At 39.3% G+C, this 20,176-nt stretch overlaps 1 protein-coding gene across 2 annotated transcripts; it reads left to right on the top strand.

Moving 5' to 3' along the window:
• The first annotated feature begins 12 nt into the window (after window positions 1–12).
• On the top strand, window positions 13–18,267 carry ptprb (protein tyrosine phosphatase receptor type b). Of its 2 annotated transcripts, none has more exons than XM_020926325.2 (40): window positions 13–384; window positions 723–1,143; window positions 3,565–3,702; window positions 3,890–4,030; window positions 4,101–4,361; window positions 4,434–4,700; window positions 4,873–4,986; window positions 5,056–5,202; window positions 5,293–5,410; window positions 5,484–5,629; window positions 6,228–6,494; window positions 6,568–6,626; window positions 6,707–6,911; window positions 6,981–7,078; window positions 7,149–7,314; window positions 7,385–7,509; window positions 7,590–7,734; window positions 7,830–8,099; window positions 8,174–8,331; window positions 8,404–8,554; window positions 8,632–8,732; window positions 8,821–8,986; window positions 9,058–9,333; window positions 10,108–10,386; window positions 10,674–10,823; window positions 10,930–11,069; window positions 11,384–11,520; window positions 11,955–12,061; window positions 12,145–12,250; window positions 12,990–13,073; window positions 13,448–13,465; window positions 13,873–13,954; window positions 14,025–14,115; window positions 14,587–14,663; window positions 14,734–14,868; window positions 15,291–15,413; window positions 16,538–16,701; window positions 17,319–17,454; window positions 17,582–17,702; window positions 17,783–18,267. In XM_020926325.2, the coding sequence occupies exons 1-40, from the start codon at window positions 325–327 to the stop codon at window positions 17,812–17,814; spliced, it is 5,982 nt and encodes a 1,993-aa protein (XP_020781984.1). In that variant the 5' UTR covers window positions 13–324; the 3' UTR covers window positions 17,815–18,267. The 2 variants fall into 2 exon arrangements, with proteins under 2 accessions (XP_020781984.1, XP_020781985.1); XM_020926326.2 differs by having other exon boundaries at window positions 12,993–13,073.
• The last annotated feature ends 1,909 nt before the right edge of the window (window positions 18,268–20,176 follow it).

Consider the following 20,176-nt stretch of genomic DNA (forward strand, 5'->3'; position numbering starts at 1 on the left):
GAAAGACAGGAAGAGGGCTACACTGTTAGGGGACAAAGACTGAGCCAAAGGACTGAGAAGTTTGAGTTGAGGATGCACGGCAGACCTTGAGAAGACTTTATGAGACTGGAAAACTGGAATAACAGGAATAATCTGTTTCTGGGGACTGTACAAACTTAAAAACTAAGAAGGCTTCTTTGTTTTAATTTTTAAGAAAACCTTTCTGGATTAGCTGAAGAAGAAAACAGGGTGTACTTCTGCTGTCTGTGAATCTTATCTCAGGGAACTGTCTGTACCTCAGGATTATGGTGATGTGTGCTTTGTGTGCGAATCTGAAGGATCAACATGCTCAAATGTAAAGCTGATAACAGACTGCGCAGGCTGTGGACCCTCCTGCTGCTCCAAGTGAGTTTGTTAACCTTTAAACTTATGAATCAAGATGAAGAAACTCCATCCATGGCAACAGAAAGAGAGTTTAGACAAATTAATGTAATACAGTATGCTTTATCCCTTTGTTATTATCAAGATGAGCCATTATATAGACGCAAATATCTCTATCTAAATCTCTATACTATACTCACAACTACTCGCATACCACACAAAAAGATGGCTTATATCTGTTTAGATTTAAACAAACTATTGAAGAGCTGGGCATGTTTAAAATCTGCTGTCTACTACTGTGAGTTTTACTACTTAAAATAAATGTCACAGATTGGTGAACTAACTGTGTCTCTCCATTATAGACCTGGGTCAACCTCATTCACACAGAAGGGTCCGAGGGGCAATGTGTATTTGATGTGTTCAGAAAAGATTCAGGACTGGACTACATTTCACTCACGCTCACCACAACTGGACAAGACTGTTTCTTCATAATCTCATCTCAAGAAGCTGAAATTGATGGCGTTGAGTGCATAAAGACTATAGAGGGCAATCAGTTAGAGAATAATCAGATAAAAAGCAAAAACGAAGAACGAACAAACAATAAAAGTGAGGAGTTAAAACATGATTATCTGGCAACAAATGAACTGGGTGATAACAATGGAAAGAACAATGAAGGAGCAGTTTTTACCTGTCGTATGGAGCACCTGGAGCCTGGCACCGCCTATCAGCTGCAAATCCACTCACAGAGAGACTGGCAGGTGCACAACGTCACCATCCACACCAGTAAGTGATCAGACAGCAACATATTATGACTATGGTAACAATAGGGCAGATTGGCTTTTCAAATACCACTACATCCAAATCAGGACTGTGATATGGCAAGCTTTCTTTTGCATCCATCCTAATGGATACCGATATTTTGCTTTTAAAGGGCCCATATTATAAGATTTTTTAATCTATGTTATAATGTTGTTTCCCCATCACAAACATACCCGGAGTGTGTTTTGTTTCATTCATACGTTAAACACACAATTCCTGCACACTTAGGCTGAGTTCTCTCAAGCAAAAAAGCACTCTGTTCCACCTTTTGATGTCATGTGGTAATACGGGAAGTGTTCAGTTGTGAAAGAAAGTGCTTCAGTAGAATAATTTACTAATAATTCTGCCCTTGAATTGCCAATCTCTATAACTTTTTGGAAGTTAACTTGAAAACTACCAGAAGGTGGAAGAGAAGATTTTGATCTTTGGGGGATGTAGACAGATTAATAAACCAGGATTACTCAAATGTGTGAATGAAACAAAACACAACTCTGGGTATGTTTTTCTTGAGGTAACAACATTATCAGGTAGATCAGAAAGCTTAAGGCTTAAAGCTCACAAGAATCAATTTTGTCTAATATAGGACCTTTAACCTTTCTGATATGGTACCTGAATGATATAGTCACAGTGGTTTAACTGCAATTCCCATTATGACACAACAGAAGGATGAAGAGTGACCATCTGCCTCCCTTTGGGTTATGCACTTTTCTCATCCCACTTTTTTTTTTAGAAAACACCCCACCATTACATTGATGCTACCACTGGTGGAAAGTAACAAAGTACAAAAGTAAAAGTCAAATACTTAAGTAAAATTTTTTGCTATCTGTATTTTTTTTTTTTTTTTTTTTTACAGTGGATACTTTTTACTTTACTTCATTACACTTGAAAGCACGTATCTTTACTTTCTACTCCACTACATTTTTAGATCTGAACTGAAAAGTAAAAAGTACTTTTTTATAGTTTGAGACTTACTGACTTAATTTTAGCACATTTCATTTGAATTACTTAAAATCACCTAAATTCTTTATAAAAATCACTACATTTGAGGCATTAATTGGTCAAAATGCTGTTACTTTTTACTCTTAAAGTACATTCTTCAACAGATACTCAGTAGATTTTTATGTGATACTTTTACTAGAAGTAATCTTTTGCCCCTGTATCTACTTTTACTTAAGCAACAAAACTGAGTTCTTCATTGACTACTGGATCCTAACTATATGCTATTACAATTTCTCTGTGTGTTATGATTTAAAGAACAGTGGTCTGTCTGTGTCTGAGTTAATATCATGGAGCTTTCCTCTCTGCAGTTCAGTGATTAGCCACAGGAACAGTGACCCTGCTGGGAGCGACTGATAGACCGCTAATAGCATATACAGTCTGTGTGTGTTAGGGCTGGCCTGTGTCCAGAACAGAAGTTGGGCCTTCAGTGTGTATTTCCAACGCGGCCGAGCTCAGGGTTCATTTCCTGCCTCCTTTGTTTCTTTGTTCTGTGGGAAGCAGTGGGAAGGGTGTGTGTGTGCTTAGGAAACGGGGTGGTACTGCAGCCCCCCCATACTAACCTTCTCCGCAGCTCCACATTCTGCTCTGGGCTTTTTTTACTTTGTGTTTGACCCCTTATCTGACCAGCATGTTGGCTACATTGACCTTTCACTCGCCAGATTTGTGTTTGTAACCAATGGAGAGATCACATCAGACAGGCAAACCAAACCCTGACATTAACATATATCTATATTATGAATTGATCCTTGTTGCTAGACACTCTTCCAATCTATATTCCAGGCCAAATAATCTGCACATATAGTTATGCTGCAGTCCCTGTTCTTGTTGTCCACTAAACGTTAAGGCGATGGCCACAGGATGGTATGGACAGCTCTGGATCATCTAAAAGACAGAGATACACAGTTCACAGTGAAATGACTAAACCTTTCTATAGGCCGCGCATACATTTTACATCACACAAGGCCATCAAGAAGCAGGGAACTCTGTTATGATTTACACATATTCACAAACATCAGGAGGTTTATTACTAAGGGTGGCTTATGAAACCTTAATACGCATATAGAGCTTTAGGTACTCAACGACCTTCATAACCGACAGTTCACTAAAAATACCCAATATACGATAATAATAGGCTGTAGTTATATAGTGGCACAAGTCCGTTTAGCAAAAGCACGTAGCAGTGGTAACCCTAGTCTTCGCTTAGCCACCGCTAATTGGGCATAAAATTGGGCCAAAAACGAATGTCAACCAATTCACGACCGACTAAACTGAATTGCACGCAGATTAATACGCTAAGACCATTTCAAAAGTATTTTGCCCCTACTGTTTTATGTTTCTGCCGAGTAGGCCTGCAAGACACGTTATGGAGTTTGTTTCTTTTATTAGGCCCATCAGCGGTCATTGGGCTGGCACTCAGCTTCAGCTCCACGCGGAGCTTGGGCCTCTCATGGCAGGCAGGACCGGGCCGGACACAGCGCTACAGGCTGCTGCTCTGGGAGCATCCACACTCCGCACACTTGTCAGGTAGGCTACATCCTATCGGCAACACTTGGTTAGACATCACATCGGACAGCCCTACATCACTATCATCGAAGTTCAAAGGGCACAGTTGAAATGAGCACAATAGTATCAAGCATATGCTTCAGTCTATTAGTCTTAAGTGGTCATTACAAATAATAAACTAATCTAAGAAGTTGTTTTATTTGCATAGGTCTCATAGGAAATGAAACACTGGAAAGCACAGCAATGCAACATATACTCAAAAACCTGGTGCCAGGACGAGAGTACAACATTACAATGGTTACAGAGTCTGGAGGGTTGCAGAACAGCACATCTATTGAAGCCCAAACAGGTAAAGGGTTATCAAATTTAATAGGGTTACATGTCTCAAAGGTTCTTTTTCATATTGTGTTTCTTCTTAGTTCCTGCTGCAGTTTCCAACATCACACTTGATGACAGGAACAGCACGAGCCTGTTGCTATCATGGCAACAGCCTGAGGGGGATTTGGATGCTCTCATCATCACCTTCTTCACCAGTGACACCAGAGTTTGGGAGACACATCTCCCCCCTAATGCCACACAGGTCAACATCCATAACCTAACTCCAGGGTCCAGTTATAAGATAACAGTGGTGTCAACAAGCCAAGGACTGTCAAACCAATCAGAAATTTCACTCACAATGAGTGAGTGGCTCATCTCTTATGCACTGTGTTATATTATTGTTGTATCTCTTTGCTAATACCTTTTATCCTTAGTCCCAGAAGCAGTATCTGAATTAGCCCTGTCTCCTTCCTCGGATGGGGGCCTCTTAATGTCCTGGTCTGCCCCTCATGGCTCCTGGGATGGCTACAGGCTTTTCTTGTTTGATGGAACCCAGCAGCTCATCAACACTACTGTCAACAGGGAGGCTGTAAATTTCACCATCCCTGGGACTAGTCTTACCCCGGGGAGACTTTACAAAGGCCTTTTGAGGGTAGAGATTGGAGAACTGTATGCTGAAAAGGCCTGTGAGGGATTGTCAGGTCAGTAAGTTGCAAGTGTAATAACTGAAAGCATAAATCCAACTGCTTTTATTTTTGTTTTTGTTTTTGACTGTAGCCTATACTCCACAGAAAGTTACAATGTCAGGAGTGCAATTTTGTTTAAGCATTTTGTTACGAAATATTTTAGGATTCATTATTTCTCTTACTGCAGCCCCTGCTCCAGTGTTGGACCTGCATATTCGTCATGCTGATGAAACATCTCTTAGTGCCATGTGGAGCCATCCATCTGGATCACGAGACAGTTACTTCCTGATTATTTCCCATGGTAACATTTTCATCAAATCTTAATATCAAAGAAATGCCATATTTGACTTCATGACTTCCTATGTCATAGATAATGTAACTGTGGCCACTCGCAAGGTGCAGGCCAGTATGAGAGAGTGCACCTTTAACGTGCTGACTCCTGGGAGGCACTACACTATCACTGTGGTATCCAGAAGCGGCACGGAGAACAGCTCAGTGTCTGTAGAAGGGCAGACAGGTGTGTACTTATATAAGAAAATATATACTTGATGAATGGAATAAACGTACGCTATAAGGCCTCTGTATGCCAAAACTATCTCATCATCAGTGCCCATGTCATTGACGAAGATGATCTTGAGCAGCGCAGGAGTGAACAGACTCCAGGTATTATGGGAAAAACCACCTGGAGATGTTGAGTCATACATGCTAACCCTGCAACAGGACAGGTCTGTATCAAATGTATTAATAAACATATTTGATTACAAAATGTCTCTTAAACAGTTTTAATCTCTTTAACAGTAATGTTGTGCAGAACTACAGTCTTCCAGAGGGTTCTTTCTCCTTGGTGCTGTCCGAGCTGACTCCAGGCACTCTGTACAGGCTGCAGGCTGTCACAGTCAGTGGAGGAGTACAGTCCAAACCAAGAAACCTGGAGGCACGAACAGGTCAGCCAGTCAGCCGTCTTTGATTTTCTTAGCACAAACAAACTGTCCTGGATGTTTGTAAAATAAGATAAAATAATGAAATAAATTTTATTTTATATTTGTTTAAAAAGAGGGTTATTTGGGCCTTTTACATTAGTAGTAGTTTGTAATGTAGTATTTATAATTAAGTTGTGAACAAGTTTGTATTTAGCAACAGAATAATAGTTTCGTAACATTTAAAAGTTGCAGTTGGGTTGAAGGGTGATAAGATCAGACGGGTCGTAAAACAATGGCCGAAATGCCAAAACTGTCGTATGGAATGTTCCAGACACGCAGACCCTCCCAAAGCACCACTCAAAGACTTCCTGTGGACTCACACACAGCTTCCTGCTCCAGTGCCTATTGTGTTTCACTAAATGTCCCATTTATTTTCAGGGCAGACTGTATTTATGTCTGTGTGAACATCTTGAACAGATTTTAATTATACAAAACAAAAATGACTTATTTAAGTAAGTCAATCGGTAATTGTGATATTTGTTACAGCTGACTAACTTCAAAGCTATTGTGTCTAATAATTACTAGTAGTGTTAAGTTAATAATTAACTTCATTTTGTCTCAGTCCCAGCATCTGTAACTGAGATAACCACTTCCAATGGTGGGAGGTCAGATGCGCTTCAGGTGTCATGGCGACCAGCAGCAGGGGCAGTGGACAGTTATCTTGTGCGTCTTCAGGATGGCAGTCGGACCGTTCACACTCTGGCAGTGTCCCGCTCCTCCACCCCAGAGTGCTCCTTCAGCTCGCTGGTGGCTGGGCGGCTTTATTCTGTTGTCATAGTGACACGAAGCGGCAGTTTGGAGAATGCTACAACTGTGCAGGCTCGAACCCGTAAGCCACTGCACTGTGTTTGGGGAATATAGTCTGTTTGTTATTTTCTAAAAATTATGTTGTTGTTTCTTAGAGCCGGCAACTGTGCAAAACCCAACAGCTGTTCACTCTGGACGAGATGACTTCCTTAAGGTGGTTATTTATTTTCAAAAAAAATATCAATAACTTGTCAAAAGTACATAGTGATATATTATTATCGTGACCTTTTATAGGTTTACTGGCGCCATGCTGCTGGTGATCTTGATTATTATATGGTTCGAATCCTGTACAACAACAGTGTGTTACAAAACAAGAGCGTTCCTGCAGGACACAATGAATGTGTCTTCACCTTTCTGAAGCCAGGACGACTTTACACTGTCACTGTGGAAACATGGAGTGGAGACTATGTCAGCACCGTCTCCACTGATGGACGCACCTGTCAGTCTGAAAGACTTCACAAACTCTTAGCTCCTCATCACTGAATCTTAGAAATTGTCTCTTTTTTAGTTCCAGCTGCAGTGGGCAATCTGTCTGTGGTTAGTGCAGGGACGGATGATCTGACTGTCACTTGGAGCCCTGCTCCTGGAGATGTGGACCACTATGAGGTGACTTAAAAAGCATGAACCTGATGACCTAAATGTAATGCAATGATGACCAAATGTTTTCTGCTCATAGGTTACATTGCTCTTTAATGACACTCAAGTTTTTCCACCGGTCACATTGGGCAGTACTGTGCGGAGTCACAGGCTGACATCTCTGACTTCAGGCCGACTGTATAAGATAGTGCTATCCACATTCAGTGGGCCATACCAAAGAGCACAGTTTATTGAGGGGAGAACAGGTAAAGCATCTCAGTTTTCTACTTAATGCCAACACAAGTTTGCCAACCTGAGGCCCATATCTCTTTTCAGTTCCCAGTGCAGTTAGGAACCTCCACTTAACACCAGCATTTACAGAGACTCTTGGAGCGTTGATTGCCTCTTGGGCACCTGCACCTGGAGACATAGACATGTACATAGTCTCTCTTTCTACTGAGGTAACTTATAAGTAGTTGTGCTCAAATTAAATAATAATGTGATGTGTCATGCACTTTTTCTTCATCTGTATGTTTGGTAGAGTGACCTAATTGACAGGCGCCCTGTTCTAAAACATGTCTCCTCAAGGGAGTTTGTGGACTTGATCCCAGGCCAACTCTACATCGTCACTGTTCAGTCAGAGAGCGGGAAGCTGACCACTAACAGCACAGCCCGCTGCAGAGCAGGTGAGTTTTTGTTTACACAGACAAGACCTTCTTATATAAAATAAGACATGATAATCATCTGATCTATATTAATCAATGGCTATTCATCATGGCAGCTCCTGCTCGAGTGACAGCTCTTCAGGCAGATAATGCCCACACGACACACAGCCTCACTGTCTCCTGGGAGAGGCCAGAGGGAGTATTTGACAGCTACAGGCTGCAGCTGCTGGACCAGGACAGCGCTGTCCTCATCAATCGAACTGTTGCCATGGAGAGCCGCCGTGAGCAACTGGAGAACCTGACGTCTGGAAAGTGGTACAAAGTGAGAGTGGTGACTTTGAGCGGTGGTGTCCCATCACTTGAAGCAACAGCTGAAGGGCAAACACGTAAGATTAAAATCCTTACTATTGTTGTCAAATTTAAGAAAAGATGAAATATGGCCTGATCATATTTGTTACAGGCCCAGCAGCTGTTAGCAACTTGACAGTGGTCTCAGCCAATACATCCTCCCTGTCTTTCTCCTGGCGCCCATCAGATGGTCATGTTGACATGTATAACCTGTCCCTCTATCATGTCCCTGAGAGCAATAGACAGGAGGCTGCAGAGGACAAACCAGAGGTGGGAATTGTTTGTTTTAAGATTCTTCTTCCAAGGAAGGGATTTGACTGTAAGATGTTATGTCTTGTGTAGGACATAAATGAGTTGGTGGGTCAACAGAAGATGACCCCCTCTTCACAGAACTGTACGTTTGAGGGTCTTTCTCCTGGAAGTCTGTACCGACTTCAGGTGCTGAGCTTGAGTAGGGGCATGAGCAGTGACTCCTCGGTGCTGGCTAGAACAGGTCTGTGCATTTGTCACTGTATTTAACTCATTTGTCAAGTGTCAAACTGTAACTCTTTTTACTTTCTTCTGATGCAGTTCCTGCTCCAGTGTCATTCCTGGAGGTTCAGAGTTCAGGACATACAGACCAACTCACTGTCAGTTGGCAGCATGGGGAAGGGGGCAGGAGTCGCTACCAGGTACTTACTCAAAAATAAGATTATAAATACCAGTACCCCAGTGTCAAGTTTGACTCTAAATGTCTAAATGTTTTCCATGGTTCTTAAGGTGGTTCTTTATGATTCAAATGGAGCCTCACTCAGTGATCAAACAATGGCAGCAGACCATAATAGGCACACTTTTTCAGGATTAGTTCCTGGTCATTTATACCGAGCTGAGGTCCTTACACACAGCGGAGAACTCATCAATAGTGCTGTTGCTTTGGGGCGAACTTGTAAGGCATATTAGTACATTAATTTTATTAATACATTTTCATATCATTGTAATGCTGTTATGTTTTACCAGCCCCAGATCCTCCCACCTACCTCTCTGTTAAACAAGGACCAACAAATGACACCATACTGTTGTCCTGGGCTGGCCCTACTTATGGTGACTACAGTAACTTCAGTTTACTGTGGGCCCCTTCGGACCAGCTGACTGTCACCCCAGTGCACATGACAGAGGCCATTGTGAGTGGGATGTTTCCTGGAAGACTGTACAATTTTTCCCTGGTGACTGTGAGTGGGGGGAGTTACGGATCTATGGCCCGGAGCCAGCCAATCCAGCACAGCGTTCGAACAAGTAGGTGGAGTTTTACATTGAACAAATGAATCAGAAGTAGCTAATTCTTGTCTTGTTAATATGCATACATTATTGTCATATATTGTTGGTTTAAAACAATTAATTTTACATAACTTTGTGTCAGCATGTATGTAGTTTTACCACCAGGTGGCAGCATATTAAAATATTTGAATAGTGAAATGAGAACAAAGTTTCTGCCAGTTTTTAATATAAATCTGTGAGTATTTTTAATCACTTGCTGTTTTGCTGCGAGGCTTTGGCTACGGGGTAAAACTGATCACCCAAAGGAATAAAAATTCAGGCCACACACTTATAAATATGAATGACCTACTTTTTACTTTAGTCTGTGTTTTTTCAAGTCACAAAGTGTTTTAGATATCAGCTAAGAACTGACACACAACTCTGACAGTATGGGGTGCAGTTATTTGACTAACTATTTTCATACATAATATTACACTTGATGTTATTAAGCAAAAGTGATTCATGGTTTAAACAGGGTATGGCTTATTTTGTCAATATGAGATCCTAGTATTCAGAAACAAAATAGTGAGTAAAGTGTATACTGCAGATGGTCCAGTGATTCAGAGGGTGGAATAAACACAACTGTTGATTTTTATCTCTTTGACAAATGACATTCTCCTTTTGCCTTTATCCATGTGCTTAAAGATGTATCCTCCTCCTAAAGATCTTCCTTTGGTCTTATCAGCAGCATTTCCTCTAATGTGGGCTTATTATGTATACAAGTACCACCTTGTGTCCTTGGATTCTGTACAGGTCCATCACAGCTGAGATCTCTCCACTGCTTCCCTCTGTCCTCCTCTTCGATCTCCTGTTCCTGGGTGCCTCCTCTCTCCGACTTTGACTCGTATCATGTTGAGTGTCGCCGCCATGACAATAGGGAGCTGACCTCTGCGTTACGGTTGGCTGGGGGCGTCACCACGGTAACCCTGGACCACTTGGATGCGTACAAGAAGTACTCTGTTACTGTCCGAGTGTCTTCAGCAGGCCAGACCAGTGCACCAGCCTCACACTCCACTGTCACCATGATAGACCGTGAGTTTACACTGTCACACACAATTTTAGCTTTGTGTTAATATGTCATTCTTAAACCCTGTTTAATGTACTTCAAAGACAGACTCACCACACCCATTGTTGACCACAGGATAATAACGATCAATGAACCCACAGTCCTCTCTAGTTGATTAAGCCAGCTGTTTAAATAGACTCTTGTTTAAACAGACCCTGAATACACAGAGATCAGCAAATGACAAATAGATGCAGTTTATTAGATTGTAATTACTGTAGGAGCAATATACAAATGTTACACCTCCTGCCCTCAGGGCCTCCAGTCCCAGCTCCTACTGTCCACGTGAGCGAGAGGTCTGCAAAAGTCACATCATCGTCCATTTTGTTTCGTTTCAACTGCTCCTGGTTCAGTGATGCCAACGGAGCCATACGGTACTTTGCTGTCATTGTGGCTGAATCTGATGGTAAACACTTTCATTATATTCTGTGCTGCTCTGATTAACCAAAGGAGTCAAAGGACTTAAAAGAAATTTGAGTTTGGTCATCATTGGGTCGCTTGTTGTTTCACAGCCAATGAGATTCTGCAACCAGAGCAGCTTCACCCAATGCCCTCTTATCGTGATTACATCAATAACTCATCAGTCAGAGCCTACCAGAGTGCGTACTTCCCCAGTCGTTGTCCACAGGACTCTGAGGCCTCTGCTGGACAGGTACAACTCATGTAACTGTCAGGGCTTCACAGAAATACAAGAGATAACTCACCAAATGATACCAGATTACATTTTTTTACACTAATATAATCATTCCCATAGACAGTGGAATTTGATTGATAGTTCTCATAAACACTACTTCTACTTACATTTTTGTTCTTAATTGTAAACCTTATTGTTTGGTAGGCCCAGGCATTTAATCAATTCTGATCAACTTTTACAGCTTAGACAATAAGTGTGTATTTACTACAAATAACACATAATTGCACCTGCTGTAGTTGTGATAACTTAAAGACTGATAACCTAATTTGCAGGTTGTTGAGGTGAATCTTGGAGCAGGAGGGGATCGGCTGGGGGGAAATTGCAACCTCTACCATGATGATGACTTCTTATTGAGCGACAGCTATGGTGACTTCTGCGATGGTCCACTGAAACCTAAAACTTCATATAGGTAAAACTTACTACACTCTCCAATAGGCAGAGGTAAGCAGAGTAGCCAAAAATAATAATATTACTCAAGTAAAAATAAGTAAGATAAACTACAACTCAAGTAAAGGTAACTGGAAGAGTTACTGTCTTTATGTAACAAATGATTTATCATTTGAAGTTAGTCATCATATCTGAAGTATTGGGCAAGAAACAGAAATGTTCAAATAATTGGTTTCATAAGCTTTTTTTGACCTGTAGGCGTACTCAAAACTTATTCTCAAATAAGAATACTGTTACAGTGTCAGAAAAGTAGGAGTAAAAGTATGATGTCAGAAAACTACTCAGAGAAGTACAACTTTATGAAAATATGTAAGTTAATGTGGCCCTACCCACCTCTGCCGATAGGGAAGAGTTAAAGTTCTCATCGCACTCATTGTTTACCATTTTATTTTTCAGGTTGAGTGTTCGAGCTTTCACCAGACTGTTTGATGAAAACCACAGAGAGTTTCCCCAGCCACTGTTCACTGACACTTACCTGTCTGCTCCCCTGAGGACTCATGCTGGTGAGTGCCCGAAACCATAAACACTACACCATTTTAAAATGCCTAATCAGTAACTGTGTTAATGTATTTTGTATTTGGTACAGAACCTCTTGGTGGAGTTGTGGAGGGATTGAGTGCTGGTATGTTTTTGATTGGTGTCATGGTGGCGGTGGCAGCTCTTCTAATGTACAGACAGAGGCTGCGAAAAGTGTACGTTTTTATCTCACCATTTTTCTATACCAAGATCCATAGTGCCAAAAACTGATGTCAAGTATGGCATCTTCTGGTTCAGATGAAAATAGTGAATCTCAAAGCAACCACTCTACAACGCTTTACATTGTCCATGTGTTGCTCAAGATAAAAGAATAACACATTTCAGGGGTACTAGATCTACATTAGAACTTTAAAAAAAAAAAATGTCTTTTTTTTTTTTTGGTAAGTGGGTTAAACACCTAAACTCCTCCTCCAGTTACAGCTTAATGAGCTGTTAACATGGACTGTGCTTGGGGGACTTAAAGCTATCACTTGCAAGTTGTTTATTTGTTTTTTCCAGTAGACGGCAGAGGTGAATTTGAACTCTAAATTCTAAATAAAAATAAATAAATAAATTATATATACATATATATATATATATGTGTGTGTGTGTATATATGTATATATGTGTGTGTGTGTGTGTAAATATATATAATATATATATGTATATGTGTGTGTGTGTATATGTAATATATATAAATATATATATGTGTATATATATATATATATATATATATATATATATATATATATATATATATATATATATATATATACACACATAATTTAGTAGCAAAAACAAAAACTTTGATTGAACATTGAGTCCCACTTTTCTTTTTTCAAATAATGAAGTAGTGCTTTGGTCTGACCCTAACATTTATATCAAAGGTGGTCTGTAAGTTGACTTCTTTTGTAGCAGGGCGGTGCAGGAGAACCCAGTGGTGCGGATGAGCATGTGGAAAGAGGTGCCAGCTTCAGGGATGTATATGGGGGTCCGGAGGTGAGTGTGACCAATCTGCCTCTCCATCTGTAATTATATTTTCCTCTGTGTGTATGATAGAGAAGGATTAGTTTCCAACACCTCTTATGTCTATTAAGTGAGAGCGTAAGATATTAGTTTTCAATAAAGTCCACTCTGGTAGATTACCTCATCATTCAGCACCACAGTCCACAGCTTCGGATAATTAAGGTGCAGATGTTCACTGCTCTCCATTAGCCAAACACAAACAAAGCACTCAGTAGTGTAAAACACTCCTGGAGGGTTGAGTTATGACATGATAATTGGTATGCATATGATACAAACATTATTATATAATTGTTTATACTATTTTGATGGAGATTTGTAGATATTAATGTGTATGTTCTGTCTTTCAGTAACCGTAGAGTCACCAGGTATGTATTTAACAATAATATATATAAAACTGCATTATGTAATCTTCCTGGTGGAGGGTCCGTCATTGGTTTGTCTCCTTGGAGATATTATTGCTTTGCTTGGAAGTTCCAAAGACAGTATGGCATTAAACTTATTTACATTATGTTTATTCAATTACAGGAATTTTTATTGCTCAAAAGTACATAGATTCTAACTGTGAGTTGGATCACATCTCCACAGATCTGACCTGTAACCTGGTTTTTGATGTCACCTGCTTGACTCCCAATATCTTAAATGAACACTAATGAATATTCCAGACAAGGCAATACACCTATGCAAGCAGTTACGAACATTCCACTAGAAAGGTGGCATAGTGCCCCTTTAACTTTTGAATTTCAAACATTTAACTGACTCTTTTGTGTTTCAGTCCAATCAAAGCCCACCATTTTGAATCGCATTTGAATAAACTTCAGGCTGATTCAAACTATCTGCTGTCAGAGGAGTTTGAGGTGACTCTGATTTGAAATAAGCTGCAGCTCAGGCTTGTTTCATTAAATAACAGAGCATGTTGCCATTTAGGATCTGAAAGATGTGGGTCGAAACCAGACCATGGACCTGTCACGGCTGCCTGAGAATAGAGGGAAGAACCGTTACAACAACATCCTACCCTGTAAGCACTGATGCTAGAGGCTAAATTAAACTTTAGATAATGTTTCAATCTATTTCATGTGTGCTACTATTTGAACACTTATAAATCACACATTTAATGAATAAAAAAATCTGTGATATGTAGTTGACCAAAGAATAAAATATGATTTCAACAATACTTTTAGTTACCTTGCTATATAAATGAGTAATTATGTATAGTTATGTAGATATTCTTAACAGTGTATTGAAAGGAGAATCTCAATGATGAGAATAATGACAACTATGAAAATAATAACAGTACATATGCCAGTCAGTATAGTTAGAACTGGGAAGAGGTGGGAGGGACCTTGTAATGTTTGTTAATGAGTTCTTCAGATTGGTGTTAAATCCCAAAAATTTGTATTAAAATGAAATACAAAATAGCTGTTTTCCAGACTTCCCTGTAACATTTGCATAGTACTAAAAAGCTAAAGAAACTGTGACATCTCTTTAGATGATTCCACCAGAGTGAAGCTGTCATATCTGGAGGATGACCCTTGCTCAGACTACATTAATGCCAGCTACATCCCGGTACGCACCATTCAGACATGTTTCCCATAGAAACAAGTGCACAACACACTCACTGTCTCTCATTTTTCAGGGTAACAACTACCGCAGGGAGTACATTGCCACCCAGGGCCCCCTGCCTGGCACCAAAGACGACTTCTGGAGGATGGTGTGGGAACATGGCGTCTACAACATTGTCATGGTGACGCAGTGTGTGGAGAAAGGACGGGTCAGTTTTTTTTTTTGTTTTTTTTTTACATTGGTCCCTTTGTTAACATTACCAACTACCAGTGGTGGAAACAGTACAAAAATGTGACCTCCAGTAAAAGTATCGTTACATGGCTAGAATTAGTTACTAGTTTCTTTTTCACAAATTGAAAGCTTGTAATGTTGTTCTAAACAACAATATGCATACTCTCTGAGCTTTGTACAGTCAGAGCAGGAGATAGTGTAGTTCATCATTTGAAACATGGAAACTGCAATTATATGGGTAGAACTGAACTTGATTACAGTACATGTTTTTTTGTTGTTGTTTTTTTACATTTTAAAATGACAGTTTTTGACAGCATTGCCAACTATTTTATTATCACAAAAACACTAATATAATTTGAAATCTCTGGGGAAATTAGAGTTGTAACATATGTGTTACAGGTGAAGTGTGACCAGTACTGGCCTGCAGACAGGGAGCCTCTGTACTATGGGGACCTGGTCATCCAGCTGATGTCAGACTCTGTGCTGCCTGAGTGGACCATCAGAGAGTTCAAGATCTCCTCGGTAATGTATAACAGTCTAACCCTCTTGTCAACTACTACAGGTCTTGCAATATATTTACACTACTGTGCAAATATATTGACTACATTGGTAGTGACGGGCAATATGGTAGTGACGGGCAATATAATTTTTATTTCAGTCAAATAGCAAGTAATTCTATGGCAAGTATTGCAATATCAATCTGATACCAACACCAATGAGTTTTGTATTATGAAGCATTAAAACTTCTTTACTATGAAGAATTACACCTTGGTGTATAGAGGCCCCAGCCCAGCTTGAACTGACTTAAAAAGAAAATCTAAACAATATAATTAAAAATTGTATTAAAAAATTTATTTTAAGGCCAACACACACTAGGACACTTTGGTGTGTAGCAAAATTGTTGGCTGCATTATTTTCTATGAGCCAAACACAAAGTGGGCGGCCACACGCCACAATTGGGGTTTGTTGAGTTGGCACCGTGTCTGAAAACACATGCATTTTGCACTTCTGCTGTGAGTACATGTCTATGTCTATGCTTTGTGAAAGACAAAAAACTTGCCTCTAGCTAAACTCACTATAACCTCTTCAAACCAACACCTTTCCTCTCCTCTCACAGCCTTACAATGTGTCTCTTATTTTATAAGTAATCTACAGATAAAACTCTAACTAATTTATAACACAGAAAGAATTGTGTTAAAGCCTTTTTAAGAGCTGTGATATGAGGCATTCAGTGTGTGTTGATGTGTGGGTTCAACACGCTGCAAATGACGCAACATGTTTGGGTGTGCGTACTGATCACTGTTCTTTAACCTCATACAAATAAAGTAGTTCAACTGTAAAACACTCTTGATGGATGACATAATTGGTACGATTTCTCCATAAGCTACTGAATTTTTCATCATTATATTTCTGTGTTTTATTTTGACTTGTACATATGCATTTATCAAATTATGCCTTGTTTGACACCTTGCTATATTTGCTACTTATTTTGACTGTATCATTACCATTTATATTTTTGTTCTTTGTTATTATTTTATATTACGATGTGTGAGCTACTGTGTCCAAATAATTTCCCTTGTGGATGAAAAGTTTGTCTGATTCTAAGTGTAAGAAATCAAAGTCAATGAAATCTGTTTGTGACACAGGAGAGCAGCTGCAGTTATCCTCGGTTGGTGCGGCATTTTCACTACACAGTTTGGCCTGATCATGGAGTTCCAGAGAGCACACAGTCCCTCATCCAGTTTGTGCGCACAGTGAGAGATTATGTGGACAGATCTCCCAGCACCGGAGCCACTGTTGTTCACTGCAGGTGGGACCACAAATAACTTCACTCTACTGCACTCTCTGTCATGCTAATTATTATATTGATTTATCCTTCAATATATAAAAGCTTGAACAATATATTTTGGGGCTCAGTATTTATCATGTGTGTTTGCCACTTGTCTGAGCTATAGAGGGTAGAAAAAAACTCTATGGCTAATTATTGGTTCCTTCTGCTATTTATTTGTTGTAGCTCAAGCCTTTTCATGATACAGTATATAAGCTAATTTACTGAGAGTGTCCTGCTTTGTGTCAGTGGAATGAAGTAGTTATAGTTCAATATTATTGTTTATTGTTTATTGTGACAAGTGTATAGTCTGCTACTTTGACTGGAGATGATACAGCTTTCTTTAATATTCCACGGAATGGGATAAACCTATATAACTAGCATTTATTCTGCATGTGCATGTCTTATTGCTCAAAAAATACTTGCAAAACCAGTAACTTGACATGGTAGTGTTGCATGCTTCTCTCCATGTTAGAAAAGTTTAATTTGTGGAACATCCCAGGCAAAGCAATAACATTTTCATGGAAACAGCTGTTGAACACTACCAGGAAAGTTACACCTTTAACTTATCGCAAATGTTCTAATTTTGTTTGGTTTAGTGCTGGTGTTGGTCGAACTGGGACTTTCATTGCTCTGGATCGGGTATTGCAGCAGTTGGACTCCAAAGGCACCATAGACTTGTATGGATGTGTGTTTGACCTTCGGCTTCACCGTCAACACATGGTTCAGACAGAGGTATGTTGTTACAACACATATATAAGCACTATCTTTTGGGATTTGGGAAGTCAGTAGTTTTAATTATGTTCATAACAGTAGATCGAATATACAGATAATATATGGTATTATGTATTGTGTTTTGCAGTGTCAGTATTCCTTCCTGCACCAGTGTGTGAGAGATGTCCTTCGAGCCCGAAAGCACCGCAGTGAGCAGGAGAACCCCCTGTACCCCATATATGAAAACTACAACCCCGAATACTGCAGAGGTATGTTACACTAATGTATTTCCTGTATGTATCATTTTGATTTAGGTAATTATGTCATGTGCTCAACTTTTTTCCAACAGATTTCATGTACACTGGATGTTTAAAAGACTAAACTGAAGATAAAGACTGTGATTCTAATGATCACTGACAGTTTCTTCCAAACATACTACTGTATGTGGTTTGCAGTACCAATTGAAAGACCTGTAGCATACACTGTCTGATTGGATGCAATGCTATAGTAAGAAACAAATCTATTCAAATTAAATTTTAGTCAAATGGTTTGACAAAAGTGGCATTCATTTTGACACGATGCACTTATGTTCTCACTGCCACGTGAAGTATAAGCTGTTTATTTAAGTCTACACATATTGCTGAATGTAAATATTGATGTAATACTCTCTTATATAATGAAAAATATTATATACATGCAGATTATTTTATATTCAAAAATGTTTTATATATGCTTTGAAAAATGTTAATCTTCTGTAATGTCAAAAACACAATGGGAAACAATTATACCATTATTTAACTGTTTATATAGAGTATTGATTAAATTTTTACAACATTTTGAGTGCCATTACTCTATCAGGTTTTTTTTTTTTTTACTTGTGTTCATTTGTGTAGTCATTGGATTTAAATTGGATTTAATAAAAAATATATATAAGCAACTAACCTAATTTGCCAATTTAGTGCATTTACATTCTGCAACTGCAACTGTCCTCATTTTGTCAGTAAACTCACCAAACTTTTTGTGTTTTGTTGGAGCCAATTTTCAACTTTAGATTTCCATATTGATCTAGGGCAGAGAGTCCGGAACAGAAGTGGGTAACCCACATAATGGGCAGCAGGAGCCTGTCACTGCTCAAGTCTGTCCCGTGTAAACCACACAGCAACTCCAAAATAGACTGTGATACTGCAATACAACAGTGTGCACTGTGGCAGAAGAGTGCAGTCTGTCAGAGGAACAAGTAATGCTCCTTTTCCTACAAGTTTAATGACTGTTTGCTCTATTGTGTGATTGTGCGAGAAGAGCCACTAAGACATATTTTATTGTGAGGGGTTTTGGTCAAGATTTTAGCATGACAGGCAATACTTCAGGAAACACAGGGTATATATAACAATGTGAGTTTTGTGCACAGGGGTTATGGAGGCACAAAGGGTCAGCTTACTTCACTAAGTCATTGGATATTCATGATTTCCTCTTGTCCACAGTGAGGTCACTCTGAGATTATGATGGGATTTTATTATTTTAATGAAAGACTAGAGGACAGATGAAAGGACATACTGTAGCCTTCATACAGGCCACTCCTGTCTGCTCCTGTACTGAAATAGTCAAGGGTGAAACAAGAGTGAGAGGTTTAAGCACAAAAGGTGTTTTATTTAAAGGTCTCTATCAGGCACTATAGTTGTTGCATGTGAAGACACATATAAGCAGCTAACCTGATTACAGAGGTCAAAGCTGAATAGAGCAGAGGCAAAGGACAAGATACGAAGCAAAAACATTGTAAGTACATACTCAGACTACACATAGTACTACTCCTATTCAAACAGTCTGACCAAAACAAACAGACATATATAGAGTGTAAGACAAATATTTCAACATTGAAAGATGAAGAGCAGGGATGGGTTGGGCCACAGCTTTGCATATGGCTTTAAATTATGTTGATAATGTAAATCTCATCAGAATATCAGACTGCTACGATAAGGCTACATCACACACGTTCTTTGGAGAGATGACTCAGGACTCACACACAAAGAAATACAATGGCTTTTAACCTAGTTTACAAAGTTTTCCTTAACCTAGCCACATTTGATGAACTAAATACCTGAAAAGTAAATTACAATTAAACAAAACTATGTAGGGATGATCCTTAGAAACTCTCAACAATACCTTAACAGTTACAGTAGTGCTTAACAAAAATGCAATTCAGATGTGCAGGATATACAGAATTCTGTCGCTACATCAGCCTGCTGTGCTGCTGTGGAAGGTAAAGACTGATAAGAACATTATTTAAATTGTTTATTTTACATTTAGAATGTAATGTTTTATAATATATGAATTAAGTTATATAAAAGATATAGAAGATGCTACAGCTCTAAAGTGCTACAGTGGTGACTGAGAACATCCATTAAGCATGATTACACCAGGTGAACCTGAGCAAAAGCGCTATAGTACTTTTCAGTAATAAGGTTTCTTATCAACATGGCGCACAAGTAAAATGTACACAAGGGCATTTAATTCAACCCCTGGCTCCAAACTTATAGGTTTTTCATAATGTAATGTATGTATAATGCTTAATAAGACCCAGAAGCGCCAATACGTACTTTTCAGACCCCTGTCTAATACTCTTAAGATGATTTCAGCAGTTAAACAGTCATACCTTCAAGAGATCTGACTAATAACAAATCAGCTTCACATAAATTCCATCAACCTTCATTTCATAAATATAATGCCACAGACTTTGGTCAACATT

The sequence above is a fragment of the Boleophthalmus pectinirostris genome, unplaced genomic scaffold (assembly GCF_026225935.1).
Source record: "Boleophthalmus pectinirostris isolate CB_2022bp ecotype Guang Dong unplaced genomic scaffold, ASM2622593v1 HiC_scaffold_18, whole genome shotgun sequence".
NCBI lineage: Eukaryota > Metazoa > Chordata > Actinopteri > Gobiiformes > Gobiidae > Boleophthalmus > Boleophthalmus pectinirostris.